This window comes from Phoenix dactylifera, chromosome 12, assembly GCF_051530095.1.
Source record: "Phoenix dactylifera cultivar Ajwa chromosome 12, Ajwa_hap1_PhDact_Kaust_v1.1, whole genome shotgun sequence".
NCBI classification, from domain to species: Eukaryota; Viridiplantae; Streptophyta; class Magnoliopsida; order Arecales; family Arecaceae; genus Phoenix; species Phoenix dactylifera.
This window is the reverse complement of record NC_143201.1, coordinates 19,953,640-19,972,832: the sequence shown is the minus strand read 5'-3', so window position 1 is coordinate 19,972,832 and position 19,193 is coordinate 19,953,640. Positions and strand designations below refer to the sequence as shown.

Genomic DNA, 19,193 nt, shown 5'->3' with positions numbered 1-19,193 from the left:
TATAAGATTGTATGCATCATCCAGTCTTGTTTGGTGTCAGACCTAAGTAACTTGGAACTGGTTCCACAAACTCACAAAGTTGTTGGACAACTTTAGATCCCATCCAATAAATGGTTCATTTTTATACATGATACATGCTGTAAGAAGCAGGCATATGATCATCCAAGCATGGCTGGGAGGCACATATTGCAGTTGTAGCTGCTGAAGTACTTGTGCTTCAACTAAATAGCAAGAAAGCAACAGAACATGGCAACACTGCAACATAGACACATAGGTGTGAAATACCTGGTATTCCTCTGGAAGCTCCTCTGAGACGGCCAGCATGTATCACCCACAGATGAACCTTCCTGCAAAAGATATAACTGATTTCTTCATCAAATTCTTCTGGAAATGACTAATCTATAACTTTAGAATATCAAAACACTATGAAGGATGAAGAAAGGTTTTTCTTTTACTTCCCCTTTTTATTGTCTAAGAGTTTGGGTGTCATGATTTTCTTCATAAAAATAATTAGGGAATGACAGGAAGAGGAGAAAAGATGGAGGAAAGCATTAAAGGTGGGATTTCAGATCATAACAACATATCTTGAGAAAATTATGGGTCCCTGGGTTTCTCATGATGCCAATGATTGGGCTTTATGAGAAACTGATTTTATCTAAAACTTGGTTTAGCATCATACCTAACATATGATTGGCAAAACCAAATAAAACCATGTTGCTTAAAATCTTGTTTTTCCAGACCTTGTAATGAAACAGCCCCATAATATTTATAACTGGATAGATGTCTCATACCAAAAATTCCAGGGAGATTATGAAGAGGATCATGATTAGGACTGAAGTTGGATTAAGATCAAAAATTTAATTGATTTGGAAGCTAATTTAGTTCTCAAAAAGGAATTGGATGTCAATTTAAATTTGGGATAGGACTCAAAGTTGTAGCCAAGTTTATAATAGGTTTTTTATGGCAAAGAGGAACATGTATTAGAAAAAAATTAGTGTTAAAAGTCAGGGATAGTGGCGAACAATATCAGAATGAGGCTAAATTCTCATAAAATTATATGATCCATATAATAATCCATATAACAATCTAAACTAATTTTCTTGTGATTAAAAAACAGTAAAATTAATTTATTGAGATTAATATTGGATTCAAATCTTGGTAAAAGAGAGATTATTTAATGTCTGGAGACAAAATAGAAAGTGATTAGCTTGAAAAATAAAATAAAATTAAGGTTGTTTAAAATTAAGTTACATATGCTTAACCACATAGGCAACTGTCAGCCTCGGCCACTTATTAAGACATCATCTTACAAACTTACAAAACAAGCTAGAGACATAGTGGACGCATTATCAAAACTTGCTATATAAATCTTAAGTTCAGGTAATGTATAGAATGCTGAGGATTTGTGAATTCAGACTCATAGATACGCTTATCAACATCAAGATAGCATGGGAGTTACAATAGGCTGGGTTTATGAGCATGTAACCATGCCTCTGCATCTTAAAAGAGCATCCTCCATAGACCATATGATGTCCTTGGAATGCAAATAGCATGCTTATAGAAAAATGTACTGATTCGTGAGCGAAATTAGCCTGCTGCACAGCAAAAAGAGAATTTGTTAAAGGATATCTCACCATTGTCCTTACTTGGGGTTGGGATTGGTGCAAAGGCGGTCATCCGGGAGAATAGTTTTGGGTCGATATATGGCTTTAGGGGAGATGGTGAGGAATTGAGTTGGTTATTGGGAATTATCATAAAAATAAAGTGGAAGCTTACTTGAGTGCCATTTGTCGTACAAAGAGACGAGTGATCCAAGAGAAGGGATGATGGAGTCCATAAAAAAGGGTGTTTTAGCAAAATAGGTACAAAGAGGGTCATAAAATGCATCTATGCTAATGGAGAGGGGTGTGAGGATATCACGGGTGATGTTAGTGTGGTCTAGTCTAAGCCTACGTTGGATTCATGTTGGATTCAATTCAGATGCAAGTGTAGATTATAGGCTTTCTAGGTGTACATGAGGTATGACCGGGTTAGAACGGTTATATGAGGTGAAGCCAGACTGGATCAGATGGCTAGGTTTAGATAAGGTTGAGTATAATTGATTTAAATAGCCATGATCAGGTATGATCGAGTAAGACTGAGTATGATAAGTAGCCAGATTTAAGTTGGATTAGGTTAGATGGGATTGGATCAAGTGTGACCAGGTGTAAACGGGTTAGATAAAGTGAGGTTGAGTTTGATTGGAGACAAACAAGGAACTTTGATGCCTATACCTTGAGAGTATCTTAATCACCGGCCCCAGAGGGATTATCTTGCTCTTATGGCAGCGCCTAGTACACCTCCTTCTCAAGTGCATCGCATGCCCAAGATCATTTTGAACCCTTCACGATCGTAGGGATAAATTTAGCTATCTTAAAAATCCAATACCATTCACGTATGCTCTTCGATTTAGGACTTGGACGGTTGGACCCAACATATACTTGATATTTTAATCTTTAGGTTTGATCCATCCACTTGCGCGCCTGTAAGTCCATTGGATTCTCTGAGTAAGCTGAAGTTAATTACATCCAACAAAGAAAGTAGCCAACTCAAATAAACATAAGATAGAGACGAGTTTTTCTAAATTCCCTGAAATGTTGTCCCCCCCATTGAGAAATCACTTCCAATATGCTGTTAATTAGTGTTTCCTCTGTGTCTGCCATCGACTTATTTTTAAGCAATGCTAAGTGCACTCTAAAACTGATTATTCTGAGAGATTATGAAGCAGAAACAAGCTATTAAAATGCCAATAAGACGCATGTTTGAGAATAACCGAGTTTTGAGCGACTCTCAGTAAGAAGGTACGCTATCTCTTCGCTACGTAGACATGGATGGTATGCGAACCATATCGATTGCTGTATTCAGAACCAACACAACTGATCTTCGTTAAGAGCTCGTAGAGTTTCACGTTAATTCCAGGAATCAGGATGGAAACGGTCACGATTTTCTATATAAACAAAAGAGGTGTCCAAGTTAGTGAAGAAAGCACCCAGAATGGTAACTAGCTTAATGAACGTAGAGTCCCGTACATGAGTACAAAATGTACTCAGAAAGATGTCCTATACATGTCTCCCACTGATTTCACACAAAGGCCTGATGAACGTCTGTAACAACGATGAATCAATAGTTTAATACACAATACAGGTAACAACAATAATGGAATATTAATTAATTGCAACAGTCTATTATCTTGTTACAATCATAGTAGCTGTAAATACCTCCGGTTCTTCTGAGCTCCACAAAACACTCCAATGGCTACACCATATGCTTTTTTCATTGCGTAGTTCAATGCTTTAGTTGGTTTGTGCAAGTGGCACAGTGAGAAGCAAAAATACCAGCACGTACTAGCTTAGCACAAGCATCAGCTAAATACATGTCAGTGCACCCTAACAATCTTTGAGGCATACAAGTATATACACAATATTTCATCACTCTCTTAACTTACCACCGAAGTGTAACTAATATACATGCACTATCTTTGAGTAGTCTACTTACAAATGATAGTTTCCAAGGAGAAGAATGTTGCTGGAGTGCGGAGTTTTTCTTATTGTTGATCACTGCTCAGCAAGTTCAAACTGCTACAACTACCAACTTACAATGATGCGAGACTCGAATGATATGGCATCATCAGCAGGTCCTGTAGAAGGGCCTGAAGGCTTGTGGTAAAGTAGATGAGCTACAGATCGATCTATTGGATTTGTTCCAGTTTCAGCATTTGTAAGTTCTTCACACCTGCTAAAACACACGTGTCAAACAAAAAATTGATGGCAGACAGGAAGGAAATACTAATGAACAACTCATTGCTCTCGGTGATAAGTTCTTGTTATAGGGAAATCTCAATAATATTTAACCATTAATTCTCATTTAGTGTATTCCTATATATAGGTTAATTTGAAGGAAAAAAAAATTGCGTCACATGCTTCACTGAGATATTTGTAGCAATAAGAGGACTGAAAAAGGAGGATAACAGAGCATGCTAAAGCTAAAGATAGGATTTTTTTAATTTTAATGTAACTAAAAAAAAGGAGTGCTTTGAAATTGATGAAGGTGTTATTCAAACTGTGCTAGGATGGGGTTCAAAGACGTCGTGCGTGTGGTCTTGCTAGACATTATTTTAGGTTCACAGGTTGACAAACACTTGAGCACACCACAGTGGCACCACTTTGTATGCCCATCTATGGATGGACTATGCAAGTGAACAGTGAGAATTGTGCATGTGGAAGCCACATTGAACTGTTCCACATGCAACCCCAATTGGCAAGGTCCTGGGACATGATACCCCTTAGGCAGTATACACTGCCATAGACTCTGGGATCGAGGTCCAAAATCACGATAATGTCAGATACTTACTAGTTTGGGTTGGCGTGCAGTTGTATGAGATTCAAGATGTAACAATTGCTAATAACTGTCAGAATTTTATAAAAGCAAACTGCAAAAGTTCATAGCATAGAAGCCATAAATTCACAGCTGTCACAAAATCCAGGTCATCCAAGATGAGCCTAGAAAATCGCCCTAGCAAGAAAATTACTGAATCATCCTTTGTGAAGCTACTCCATTCAAATATCAAAATATTCATGGCCAGTTTGGACATTTGGGCATCTTATCCAGTCTTAAGTATATATAAAAACGGAAGAAATAAGAAACATAAATTAAGAAACAGAATTAGAGGATGCAGGGGAGTTGTTAGATCCCTAATCCTGAAATTCTTGATAAGAAAAAACTGTTTAGAGGTGATTTATGGCACCCTCTAGGACTGTCAAATGAATGATCCGTTCATGAGCCAGCTTGTATTTGGCTTGAAATTCGACATGCCCTCTGTTCACTTGTTTAGTGAACTATTGGTGCTCGAGCTGCTTTCAGCTTGTTCAGTTTTGGCTTACAAGCCAATTTTAAATATATGTGATATTAGTAAATGATATAATTATTTATTAATGATCCAATGGCTGAACAACTTGGCTGATTGATAATAGATTTAGCTGTTGGATTAAAATCCAATGGCTGAATCTATCGACCAGTGATAACTTGGTTGAAGGCCTTAAGCCCTAAATCTTTCTAATTCTCACTTCTCAAATCCATGAACCCACTTTAGCAAATCTCCTCTGGTGCAGCACAAGCTGCAAAAAACAAGTACTATAACCAGCTAGACCATACCAAGCTTCGTAGGAGCCAGTGGATTCAAAGGTTTTCACTGGATTTTCCTATAAATTTTTTGTTGGAGACAATATTGAATTTTAGATGGGTTTCAATATTGTAGTTGAATAATTTTAGCATATTTTCTTATTATCGAGTTCTATTTTGGAGAATGATTTTATACCGGATTTAATGCCCGAACTAGGGTTAGGGTCATGGCCTATATATACTTCTAATACATTGTATGAAGGTAACCTTTTGACATATTAATACAATTTTTCGGAGAGAACTTCACCAAACAAAGGGTTCTTCAATTCAGCACGTACCATACCACTCCGTACCGGCCGGTTCAACATGTACCGTACCGGTCCGGCCCCTGACCGGTACGGTATAGTGGTGGAAAACGGTTTCGACCCTTCTGGGGCCGGAATCGACCAGTACAGAGGCGTACCGGTGCGAACCGTACCGGTACGCGCAGTACGTGCGCTCCCGCGTGCCCGCTGGGCAGCGCGCCTGCGCTGGAAACCGCGCGCCACGCTGTGGGTACCACAAATTGGTTCAGTACTGGTACGAATTGGTCCAAACCGGTACCAAACCGGTCTGGTAGGCCACCAGTATGCCTATCGGTACCAGTTCAGCGGACCATGATTTAGATAGCTTCAATTTGTAGGATGATCTTCAAAGTCTAATCTCGACGATCAAATCACTCTTTATGCTTCTCCCTATGTCATCCTCCACCTCTACAGCATCCTTGTTGCCCCTCCAACTTTGGTTCCCATTGCTGCACTACATCACCAGCTCCCCATCTCCCACTCCGACCAGCCACTTTTATCTCTCTAGCTTCAACTATTCTCTGCCTAACCAGCCTGCACTCCTCTTTCTGGACCTTTCCAACTCTCCTCTACCTTTCTGGCTTCAACTTGAGATCCTCCATTGGATTGAGATCCCAGTAGCATTGCTTCGAGATCTTGGCAATATCCTCTCTTCAAAACCCTGGTGTTATTTTTCTAGGGTTTCTTCACAAGACTCCAGTACTTCAAGATCGATCAAGTTTACATTGATTTATTTGCTTTCTTGATTCTTTGACTAAAAGCTGAAATTGCTTTTAGGTTTTAGGTGCTGTTAGCTCACAACAATAGTTCATCAAACCTTGTTGGCGTGACAATTGTTTGATCAGTTTAGCTGAAATCCTGAAATTGGTTTTAATTTTTATGGTCATATAATGCTCAACCATAAACAATGGTCAGATATCTAATTTTAGTTTAAGTGGTTGTTTGCTATCATGTGATTTTCTTGAAAGAATGATGTCAAATTATGCCATTTCCATTGATTGTTTTCAGTCATGGCATTTTTATAGTAGGTCAGTATCATTATATTCTGTACAGGCATAATTTTTTTCTTTGATGAACTTTTTTATTTTTTTGGTATAAGCTTCACATTTTTCCTGCTTTATACAACTGATTTTGAGTTAGGCTATGGCTGATTTGGGCTCCTTATCGAGCTGAGCTCATAACAGAGCTTGCGAGCTTTCAGCCTCTTGTCAAGCTAAACCTAAAAATGCTTGACTCGGCTTGCGCTTGGCAAAATTCAGTTTTCAAGCTTCAGAAAGCCAAGCTCGAGCTGGGGTTTCTCAACCAAGCTCAAGCCTAGCTAGAGTTGGACCATTTTTATTTCGAGTCTCTTTCTTAATTATCATTTCTCTTTTACCTCCATTTCTCTTCATATAATTCACATTATTTACAAAATCAGTATCCTTCATAGGTTTCCCCCCATCTCGTGGCCAAATGAAAAAAGACATGGTATAAATTTTATTAACATGAATACTTTGTATTGACTATAGCCAAATTAATATTCAATGAGTTCAGGTCAAACATATTTCATGACATGATGGTAGGTTTTGGCTTCAAGTCTAGTTTGTTGAGTTGAACTGAATTATGGCGAGTTGTTTGATGTTGGATCGAGTTAAATCATATGGATTTTCATATACAAATAGTCAAGTTGAATCAATTGGGTCTACGAAGTCAGCTCAAATGTGTTCAATAGGTCATTAAATTTCACATTTTCTTGACCAGGCAACAGGAGTCAAGCCATCAATGCCTCCATGCTATCTAGTCTAAACCGAACAATTCGACTAGCTCAGATGGGTTTATTCTTTTGGGAGTTTGCATGTGACTCGGTGCATTGTAATTCTATATGCAACTAACCTTTTCTTTTCAAACCTGCGACCAAGACATGCACATTATTGATATAACTCCATGATTCCTCCCCTTCCCTCCTAAAAAGGTAAACTTCTTACAATAAGAACTTGGTAATAAATTGGCCTTCTTTTAATTCAGAATTTGTCCTTACTAGCCACCTAAGTAACCTTTTCCCCACCCTCCTTCCTCTATGCCCTATGACAAAATGCATTATGGGTCATCCAAGTCAATGATCCATATAATTGATCACTTTCTATCAAGGTGGCAATGGATTGGGTCAGGCCAGTTTTGCATCGGGTTGAGATGTAGGCCTAAGAAAAATAGCCAATCTAAACCTAATATGTTTATTAGACAGGTCAAAAACCAAAACCTAAACCCAACACATTTAATAAGTAGCTTTTGAGGGATGGATGTTGATGTTAGAGCTAAGGCTATTGGCTGAAGCAATGATTAGGTCCGAGGGTTAGCATGAAGACCGGGGAGGGAGGATTGAACGCAAGCTTCAAACCAGGTCACTAGTAGTGGAAGCCATGGCCTACGGTTAATGTGGGATATCAATGGAGTGGGAGGCTAGGGTAAAGAAGGGAAGGAGTTCTCTTATTGGGATCTTTAAGGTGGCACGAGGACTAGGGACTTGGGATGGGTCTCTCAGTGGGTCTCACTAGGGCTAGGCATGGGGATAAGAAAGACAGGGCAAGGGGTGGATTTTGAGAACTTAGGGTGGGCCTGAGGTGGTATCCAAGTTGACAAGATGGAGCGGATCTAGCAGTAGGGCTAGCTTTGGGGTTAACTATGCAACCTAAGGGCATCATGTTGCATTCACTATGTAACCTAAGGGCATAAAGGCCATAATTTAGTTATATAAATCAAAGCAAACAATTAAACCCTATAAGTTTCAGTCTTGAAACTTAATAACAGGGTTTTCCATGAAGATTTTGAAAGATTGTACTTTGTCATGTTAGAAAAATGAAACAGGGCAGGTCTTACCTGCACAGAAACGATAATGGAGTTATAAGAAATATCCTTTTTCTTTTATGTGGTATCCAAGTTGACAAGATGGAGTGGATCTAGCAGTAGGGCTAGCTTTGGGGTTAACTATGTACCTTAAGGGCATCATGTTGCATTAACCATGTAACCTAAGGGCATAAAGGCCATAATTTAGTTATATAAAGCAAAGCAAACAATTAAACCCTATAAGTTTCAGTCTTGAAACTTAATAACAGGGTTTTCCATGAAGATTTTGAAAGATTGCACTTTGTCATGTTAGAAAAATGACATAGGGCAGGTCTTACCTGTGCATAAACGATAATGGAGTTATAAGAAATATCCTTTTTCTTTTATGCATAAATATACCTACATGTGTTAGTATGCATTGGCTTGGCATTGTTACAAGGAATTAATGAACGGCATGGATCAAAACTTTTTTCTGAGAATAATAATGGGAACACACCTTTCTATGGCATGGACCAAAGTCCCATTGGCAATCACCCAATTTATTAGTGGACCAAGTTAAATAATTGTTTTAAAAAAAAAAAAACTTTTTAGTACTATTATCTTTTGCATAATCATATTTGTCATTTCGTGAAAAGAGAATCTTTGACATTCCATTAAATCACACAATGCTTCCATGAGTCTCATCTTATAGTGTTGGTTTCTCACTTGGTGAGCTTTCCTACTAGATAATCCCAGTGTACACATATAATCTTAATGCTACTTATGGTGAAACATTTAAAACATATTAATTAACACTGACCTAATGGCTCATTACTGTAGTACATAATACATAGTCAAATGATGAAATCATCTTCAAAATTATCTTGTAGATTCCTAAAAGAATTTAAGATTAAGCTAATAGTTCATAACATCAAGAATTGGAAATCATGTCATGAAAGAACGTATTCAAACTTCAAGGAGAAATGATCACTAACCATTTATACTTTTATAGTGTACTAAACTATCATATCACCAACAAGACAGCATAGAATATTATTAAAATCATAAAATCTAGAATTATAAATGATTTTTATTTTAAAACCAGAACATGATTAGCCATACATATCTGATGTTTCTGTACTTTGGATGCCTCTTGCATCTCTACTCTCTCTGCTGCAATTGCTTGTGTTAGAAAAATTATGTCTTTGTCTAGCACTCCTTGCCAAACGGTATAAACTGTCTCTCATGCACAGCTTTGTTCTAACATCCAACTGAAAAATAAAATGGCAAAAGTTACTGTCACTTTGCCCATATCATGTGCACATACTTGCACAGGGATTTATAAAGCACAGCATATTCAAAAAGTGGCAAGCTTCTTTGAAAGAAAAGTAATTCCCAAAACTACAATTGGACACATTATAATGCGAAGTCCATGAAAGATCAAAGATCAAACAACTAGTTATTTTAAGATGCACAATTTTAAAAAGTGGGAAATTATACTTTCAGAAAGCTAATACTCAAGGTCAAAAGGTATTTTCTGGTAACAGAAAGGAATCACCAAGTTAGACAGATGCAAGCTGCAAGTACTAATATACAACAATAGCATATTACAAGAAATACTTGTGCAAAGTAGAAATTCTCGCATTGAATGTTGTGGATGGAAGTGTTGGTTCAGAAAAGGAAGAAGCTAAGATGGGTAAAATGTGAAATGCTTATTAAGCTATGACTCAATGTAAATACATACTCAAAAGAATGCAGTCACCAATGATGGTGAGGAAACCACCAAAATGATCATATGTTACAACATACATACGCTCTAACACGAATTGTATTTTAAGGCCCAAGATAAGTAGCTATACCTGATCAATAACGTCTTGAAGCTGTTGAAAACTGGTTGGTTCTAGCGAGATGCCATCAGAAGAAATAGTTGTCATGAAAGAGTTCTCATGCACTAAAGAAGAATCCATCCCAATGGCGGAAAGTTCTATGCTTCCTTCTCCTTGTTCACTGCTGCATCCTATCTCATGCTGAGATTTGTGCTGATTTTTCAGAACCATAGTTTTACTTGTGCACGATGCATGCTGTTGCCTGTGGTCAACAGTCATTGTACCATGTAACTGCTGTCTATGTTTCTCCATTTTTCCCTCTGATGTCATTGTTGGAGGCAAAGATGATTCATTAGGCAACCTCTTTATGCGTTGGTAGGAATCAGTTGTAACATGATCCAAGACTCTATGAGAAGAGGAAAGTTCAGTAACATTTTTGAATGCCTTACTTAATGTCGTTTGTGTACATGTAACTTGATGTGCAGGAAAACTAGGTTCCAAGTCTGAATAAGGATTGAAAGTGTGCATGTAACTTGATGAAGCAGATCCCAAGAAATGCTTTTGCTCCAGCATATTTTCAGATTGGTATGCTTCAGAAGCTGAAACAGCAGAAGAGGGATGCTTCTGATCTGCAAGTTGCTGTATTATCTTTTTTTCTGACGAGTGTTGGCTTTCAATCTGCATTATGTTCAAATTTATGAATAAGATCAAGTTTTAAAAAGCGAAACAATCCAGCATTTGTAGTGATTTCCATTTCAAAGGTATTTTAACATCACAAGTAAAAACATAAGTCGTCTAGGGAAAGAATGTTAAAAAGGCATTATGAAGGTCAAGTTAAAATCATACTCCATTAAAAAAGTTTGGCAGCTCGGTCAGCATGTCATTACAGAAATTACTTTCATTACTAAGTCGCAGAAAGGATAAAGAAAAAGGACAAGGCAAATTCTTTTTAAGATTGCTAGTATCAAAATATAAGATTCATAAGATATAATCAGTTCTTATTGTAATCAGATGGAAAAAAAAAGGTTAAACAAAACAAAATTGGTTCAAGCACAAAACAAGATTCCCTGGAATGCTCTTGCAATCTGTTTTAATTCCAAAACTCAGGAAAGTACAATGTATAGACCTTGAGAAATTTGATATCCCATAATTGAACATGTAATTTTGATTCTTCCATGGAGATATGGTAGTATTTTGCCACTACTTGAAGAAATGGAACATCTAGCACGTGGCTAACACAAACCTATCGATCAATGCAATGACCTACAAGTGGAAACAGATGCAACTTTAAACTATGTTTTTCCGTTGTTGCATAAATTTTAAATAGTCCTCAGTTCTATAAAAATTGAACTCTTTTTGTTTTGTTAATTGGTTCGACTTATCCATCCAAGCTTTAACGGGTTATGCCCTCTTTATGATATCCTGATTGATGATTCAAAGATGTCAACGAATCAAATGAGATAATGCCCTCAGCCATATTTTTCACATACTCTGTTTCACAAAGTCAGACAAAATCAATGGAATATATGCATTGTAGCAAATAGAGTACCAACATGCTACTTAAATATGCCACATTATCTCTATTCTCTTCACTTATTTACAAGTTGAATAAAAGCTTGGAGCAGAAGAGAAGACATATTGCTTTAAGAAGTCCTCCAGTGAAGATGTCAAACAGCTACCCTAAGGATGAGACATAGGAGACTAAGTTCATCAGGTTACATGTATTTTAAGCACGACATGGTAATTCAACTAAATATGCTCAGTGAGAGAATGAAAGATTAGATCATCTCTGGTGCATGATGATATCACAGATAAGAGCACTCATAAAGGTGAATATGTTGAAGCTCATCAAGGAAAATGCCAATTGGTTAACAGAGTAGTCAGCAGTATTCAAGTGAAACAGTTAACAGAGATCTGTCTGCTGCTCGAGAAACAAAAGAGAAACACAAAGATTAGCATCCTGAATCAGGACCACCGAACTAGTTCAAATTCAAAATGCTTGAAAAGTAATTGTAGCTCAAGAGCACAGTCGGGCAACTAAAATATAGTCTTTCATGGAAATATTTATACTCGCAAGATCTTGAACCCAATGTGCAAGACACTATTCATCATGGTTCGCCGGTATGGCCTGAACTGGGTGGTATGGGGCATACCAACACTTAGTACGCCGAAAAGACTCCGTACCATACCGTACCAATACAGTATTAGTGTGGCACTGGTATGGGGTTTGGTACCGAGACGGCGAACCTTACTATTTATATTTAGAGTAAGCCTAGGAGTCTTAAAAAAGGAGTCAAGATGGGAGACTATAGTAGCTCTGATTGAGACCACATATGAAAGGCTACACACTAGAGGGTGTCTGTACATAACAAACTCGATTTGTACACTCAATGTACGTCTGATATTAAAAGAAGAATGTGATATGCATCTAAACCTGTGATACATATTTGTTACACTGAATTACATTTTGCTCCTTAGAGTTGCAAAGTGTAAGGAGAATGTGAGCATAATAAACCATATTGGGCACATTAAAGTGACAAATACATATTTAATAAGAGATAATTAATCCAAGATGCTAAAATATGTCTGTGATGCTTTTTGTGTGAATCTAAATTCAGTAGACAATCACCGTAAGGCTTACTTGATCATAATTAAGGTTCTAGGAGTAACAATAAGTTTGGGATCTTGCATACAGAATTTATTGAGGTCAAGAGAAAGCTAAATTTAGCTGAGAACTAAAGAAATCTTAGTAACAGCTATATACCAAGAAGTAAGTGGAGCTCTCCCAAGCCTTGTATGTCAAATTTCATCAGAAATTTGTTAAGACAAAGCAAGCCAGCTCCATCATTTTCATGAGAATGATAAAATTATGTAACAATTAACTTCATAAACACGGATGATGATGTGGCAGATAATAACTACATTTGATGATAAGATGATTTACGGCATAAGAGATAACTAATCTGAGATTGTAATATCATCTGACTGTCATGCCTTTGTTTGCAGTTGAATTCAGTAGAAGATTGCCATCAGGCATAGTTGATATATGGTTCAGGTTACCAGGTGTTTAATAAGTTTGGGGTCTTGCGTACCAAATTTATTGAGTTCCAGACAAAACCATTTTTAACTGAGAACGAAAGAAGTTATACACCAAGAAGGTAGCGGATCTCTTCAAAGTCTTTTATGCCAAATTTCATTACAAATTTTTCAGACAGTGCAAGTCAGCCTCATCATTTTCCATGTGAATGATGGAATCAACAAATAAGCCAGCAACATGGGATGGATGATGATTGATGAGATAATGATCAGAACAGATGATATTATGGAGGTGAAGAATATGTGAAACTCTTCAAGACAGAGTTTATCTTAGCTTATGAAACTCTTCAAGGCAGAGTTTATTTTAGCTTATGAAACTCAGAATAAGTTTATAAGCATGAGTAGTAGAATCAGTTTAGAAGTAGCCAACCTGCTATTCTATTTAACGACTTCTTCCATCAGATGGCTACAGAACAATGAATATGACATCTGGTAGGCCAATGGCCAGTTATGCTTGAGAAGGAGATGAGCATGGATCATATCAATCCTGCTTTACTACAAGACTAATCTCCAAGTAGTCAATGAGGATGTGATGAGCTCTCAATCTGTCAATGGGGGGTCAACAGCCTGGTATTGAATGTGAAAAGCCACTCACAACCTGCAAGTTTTCGGCAGCGTGTAGCCTAATGGCCTACGTATTCATTATATTTTGCGTTTCCATCTCTTCATGGTATTAAACCACATGTAACCTTTATTGTCTGACCATAAATTGTTGTCAAAACAGAATTCAAAAGATAATCATTTGGAAGGGAAACTTCTTATAAATTGGCAATGAGGTCAGGGATTGTCTCTGGAAACTTACAGCAGTTATCATATCTAGGTCCTCCGATCCACTAAAGCCATTTCCACTGCAAGTCTGGTTAAGAGCTGATAACTTCATCTCATCCCTCTGATCATAAAACTGGAACATAGACATCAAATGTCTATCAGAAAAATATATTAAAAAGTGAAATTATTTGACTCTACCAGCCATAAACATTCAAGAGCAATGTGAAAGAGATAAATGCTACATACTTTTTTGGATGCAAATTTGTCATTATTTCCAGCACCAGCATCCAACAAATCGACATTAAGTTGATAGCCAACAGTAGATGAATTATCATTAATAGCAGATGGTGAATCAATTTTAGGCGAAAAGTTGATGTTCGCAGACTGATGTTCCAATGCGTTATTCAGCATACTCAACTCTGAACATGAGGATTGTAAGCCTGGATCAGAAGTAACTTCTGAACCATAAATGGAGTGTGACAAAGAGGGAAACCATGATAGCTCGTTCGCGTTGTCTGTACACCCTTGTCCAGATGTGGAATCACTGTTTCTCCAAAAATCAAAACATACATATATGAATGAAAATAAAATTCATTGTTGAAATTTTAAACAAAATATAAAATGAGATGTCAGGAAAAAACACATTTCATCAAACTACCTGAACATTTTGTCAATATCCTCAAAATTGGCGATATCAGGCCAGTCATAATATGCAAGATCATTTTCTCTGTCCTCATGTCCATTTTCCAAAAGGTCGGTATCCTTAACAGCTGGAGAAGCATCATCAAATAAGAAACAGCAGTCATTGCTCCTATCTGTTGAACCACCAGTCCCAACGATAGAGTTTCCTGTGCAAAATATATTGCTATCTGGGTTTATGGTGCAGTCCGTTATACAACTATCAGAGACTTCAGCATCCTGGGACACTCTCATAATGGCATTAGGAATGCACTCAGGATCAGGGTTCCCATAATTCATAGGAGGAAACAGATATGGTTTTTCTTTCTTCCAGAGTACAGTTCTAGTCAATCCTCTGCTACCAGTGCTCTTTCCAACATTACTTCCTACATGCCGTGACTTCTGGTAGGCACCACTGACATCCACTGATTCATTCACTTCACCACCTCGATAAGGCATGACAAGAACATCATTTTGAGCAAATTCATCCCACAAATTATCTATCAGCTGAAAAAATATTCAAAGAAATTAGCAGTTTTTTTTAGCTTTAACTATTTTAATTAACAGATATTTCAACATAGGTAGACAAGCAAAAATGACTGCAAAGGTTTTAAGATGACATCCTTATATGTTATCAGTAGATTGATATAACAAAATTGGGCCTAAGTTGATAAATGTTTTTCAGTTCAGTGTCAAAGGAAGCTAAGCTTGGGGTAATCAATAGCAGATAATTGAACACTTATTGTATCATACTTTTACAAATACATAGGGGATAATCCAGTCAAGCTTGATCAGGCCAGAATATGATCAAGCTTGGCTTGAAATTAATTTTAAGCCTGAAGGTCACTATTTGATCAAGCCTAATTTCTAACCAAGCCAAAGACATGGCTAAATTTGATTTGCTTGATAACATTAAATGGAGCTGAAACTAGCCAAGCTTACATCAAGCTTGCTTCATACTTCAATTGAAGCAAGCTTCCAGCTTGATTCAAAATTAAATTAAAGTTTAACCTGTTTTAGACAAACTAAATGATCCACTAAGCAAAGCCTTAATCTCAAGCACTCCACGCATCAGCTGTTGGATATATTCCAATAGTTACTTATACACTTACATGTATATTACAAATAATATTCCCAATATCAAGCCTTATCAAGCTAAGAATCATTGAGCTGGACTCTTCTTAGGCTCCTTCTGAGGCTTGGTTTCAAATTAATTTCGAGATTAGGAGCCAAGTAATTGAGACGAGTAAAGATCGTCTCAATTAACTTCAAACCGAGCCTCATTGTGCTAAACTAAAGCCAACCCATGGTTCAAAAACTCACCAAGTCAACTCGAAACTTGACCCGATCAACTCGACTCCATAGGACCATCTTGCTCTCTAAGGCAGCAAATCAGAAATTATAAGAAAATACTAGTTTCCTTTTAAATTTTGGTGTATCTTCAATTCGTTTCTTCAGTAGGACTTGTATGTATAGATCTTACTTTAGATGTTGGGTTGATGCTGAAAAGTTCTGTGTCTTTATATGTATGGTACTATAGGAAATAAATTTCGCAATTTAGTATTGTTTTGACTTTTGAGTAAGGTTCACCTTCTCAATACTGGACCCCATACTAGTAACATCTTGGAACAATGTCGGTATGCTTGGTACAGGAGTTGGTTCGGCATATCGACACTCAATACACCCACCGTACTGCATATTGGTTTGGCACCGGCAGGGTACGGCTTGCCTAATATATACGGGTACTAATTGGTATGGTGTACCATACTTTTGAGCATCCATATGGAAACTAATTATTGAATTGCAAAGTGCCTTATCATTTATGCTAAAGATATCATGGAAAGATCACAGAAATGGTTTGCCATCCAAAAAAGGCAGCATACAGGATTCTTTTGCAAGAGAAAATGGAGGAGTTAAAGACCAGCTCAATCCCTTCTAGTTTTCCTTCCTATCTCTTTTACTTATTTCTTTCTTTTTTTCCTAATCTCTATTAGGGTCCACTGAGAAGTGGAAACTTGGTTTCCACTCCAGGCCCACCTATGATCACAACAGATTTTTTAGATGTGTGTTCACCATAATGCTAAGTGGTGCACTCAAAACTTGTTAGGAAGCCACTTCTAAATCTCAAAGTCCACAATATATCATATGCAGGCCCAAAGTGGAAACTAAATTTCCACTTAACAGCAGACCTCAAACATACTCATCTCCGTTGTAACTCTCTTGTGTTCTTCTTCTTTCTCCAATGAACCATACAACAAACACTAAAAAGGATCTTCTTATACTATTGATGCGAAGAAACATTTTCACTTAGATTCTAATCTATTGCACTCCTTTCCTTATGTTCTGCACTGGAATAGTATCTGCAATCTGAATTTCTTACAGCAAGTCTACTACGAACAACTTCCACTTGCCATGAAATGCAAGAGCGCCTATTCTAGTAGCATTACCTTTGTTTAAAATCTTAAACAGAAACTTATGAACTTTAATATTCAATTCATCAACAAGTTCTTTCACTTTTTCTGCCATAGAACAGCTAGATGAATTTCCAGCATAATGCTTTCCACCTTAGGTCTTTAGGTCCTGAAAGCCATCCCCGAGCAGTCCCCAAAGACGAGACCAGAAGTTCTTAAAGAAAAATATCTTATCGAACTATGACCGTTTCGCTTTTGAGAAAGATTACCAATTGGTGATTTCAATCAATTAGTTTTGATAATAAAATCCCTCTAAGACTTATCCAGTACTGGGTTATGATTTTTGGTTGCCAACCAGAAAGAAAGGTGTCAAATCCACAACCTATTCTTCGACCTATTTTTTTTGCAGAGTTCATATTTATCTCTAAAATCATTCTGCTAATATTTCTTATATATGCTTTCAGTCTATTTTTTGTGGGAAAAAGGGGTAAATTTCTCCCAAATAAGTCCTACATCGTTGAACATTTAAACTCCCATTCATTATACTTACAAATTTATCACCAAGGACAGATGTACTGTGTGCATCAACAACATTAGATAATATTATTGCAAGAATTACAACCCCCCACCCCGGGGGAAAAAGGAAAGAAATACTTGATTCTAAGAATTTACTGAAGCAAAGCTACCTTGCAAGGGTTCGAAATTGACATCCTCTTCATCAATCTATCCTGGCCCATAACTGCACAATTCCCTTGAATCCGATCTCGTATTCGCAACCACGCAATCTCAGTTGATCTAGTCCTGCAATAGAAATCTTTAAAACGAAAAATAATAATCACAGGATCACCAAAACAAACCCTAAACAAGACCTAGCACAGGACTCTAAAAAAACTTCTTCACTAAAACAAACCAGCCCAAAAACTCCAAAAAGTGAAGCTAAAGAGGACAAAACAAACTGTCAAAATTATCAGAAAATCAATCATAAAACCACCAAAAAGAGGAAAACCCCCGGTTAGAACCTAACGCCAGGCTCAGCAAAAGCTTTTTTTCACAGAACTAGCTCAAAAAATCCTAAACGAAGCTGAGGAGCCCCAGCTAAACTTAGAAGAAGTAAATAAACATCCAATAATAAATCCGAAACAAAATTTGTCGAGACTCAGAAGTAGCTTGTCCCCCGTTCCCCAAAAACAAAACCAGCTCAAGAACTCCAAAATGGAAGCTGAAAAGCCGGAATCCTCACCAGAAGAGCGGAGGCGTTCCGAAAACCCTAATCCGAACCCTGACCGTAGCTCGAACTCGATCTTTCTGGATGCCTCCTTTCCCGTCCTGACTCTCACACACCCAGCCGAGGGTTTTTTTTTTTTTCTTTTTCTTTCTTTAACGGTATAAATTCTATTTTTAAACTCGCGGTGGAGAGCATCGATGGACGTGTGCAGTGGGGCCCAGAAACTCGTGGACGAGAGAGCGTGAGCGGATACGATCAAATGCCGAATTTTTATTGGCTCTGGCTGACCCGGGTCCTTCTTGAACTGACACGTGTCGGGACAAGGGCTCTCGCCTTCTCGAGGTTTGAGGCGGTGAGCGGCCTCTCGTACACGCTGCTGTAAGGTGGGCCCCACTTGGGGACTCCGAAAGAGAGCACGTGCTCCGCGGGTGAGCTTTCGTTGGGCCAGCCCAACTCCATAGGAGAATGCAAGTTTCCGGACAAGGAGTGTTCAAGCTAGGCTCACAGAGCCACTTAAATAGCGGTGCTAGAAAAACATGAGCTTATACTTAGGAGCTAGTTATTATCCACTCTCAGGTATGTTTATTAGCCAGCTATTGGTTTGTTTTTTTTTTTTTAAGATCACAAGAGATCAATCCCTACCCACTATACCATACCACCCTATCCGGATGCTAACCAGAATTGAATCCATGTCCTTTTATCTAAGAGGCAAGAGGTGATACCATGCGCAAGTACTTAGTGAACTTATTGATTTATAGTTTAGATTCGACTTATTTCCTTTCTATATAAACTAGAATAAGTGTTGGACCCGAAAAAATTTGTTATTTTGCAATAATACACACAAATTGAGAAATGTTTAGGAGATTGAAAAGAACTATTGGTCTGTAGC

At 37.6% G+C, this 19,193-nt stretch overlaps 1 protein-coding gene across 1 annotated transcript; it reads right to left on the bottom strand.

Annotated features, from left to right (window-relative positions):
- Positions 1-3,182: 3,182 nt before the first annotated feature.
- Positions 3,183-18,469, bottom strand: LOC103701754 (protein LNK1-like). The gene is made up of 9 exons (XM_088708902.2): positions 18,320-18,469; positions 17,766-17,893; positions 14,649-15,175; positions 14,237-14,534; positions 14,025-14,123; positions 10,576-10,804; positions 10,160-10,446; positions 9,423-9,571; positions 3,183-3,771 (listed from the first exon to the last, which is right to left on the bottom strand). Exons 2-9 carry the CDS (start codon positions 17,814-17,816, stop codon positions 3,624-3,626), a joined length of 1,788 nt encoding a protein of 595 aa, XP_088565028.1. The 5' UTR covers positions 17,817-17,893; positions 18,320-18,469; the 3' UTR covers positions 3,183-3,623.
- Between the last annotated feature and the right edge of the window lie 724 nt (positions 18,470-19,193).

Excerpts from the sequence above, each read along its gene's own strand:
- LOC103701754 (XM_088708902.2), bottom strand. The coding sequence starts at position 17,816 with ATGGGCCAGGATAGATTGATGAAGAGGATGTCAATTTCGAACCCTTGC. Across the intron at positions 14,535-14,648 it reads GATATTGACAAAATGTTCAG|TGATTCCACATCTGGACAAG; the intron begins GTAGTTTGATGA and ends TTGGAGAAACAG. Across the intron at positions 14,124-14,236 it reads ACAAATTTGCATCCAAAAAA|TTTTATGATCAGAGGGATGA; the intron begins GTATGTAGCATT and ends TCTATGTTCCAG.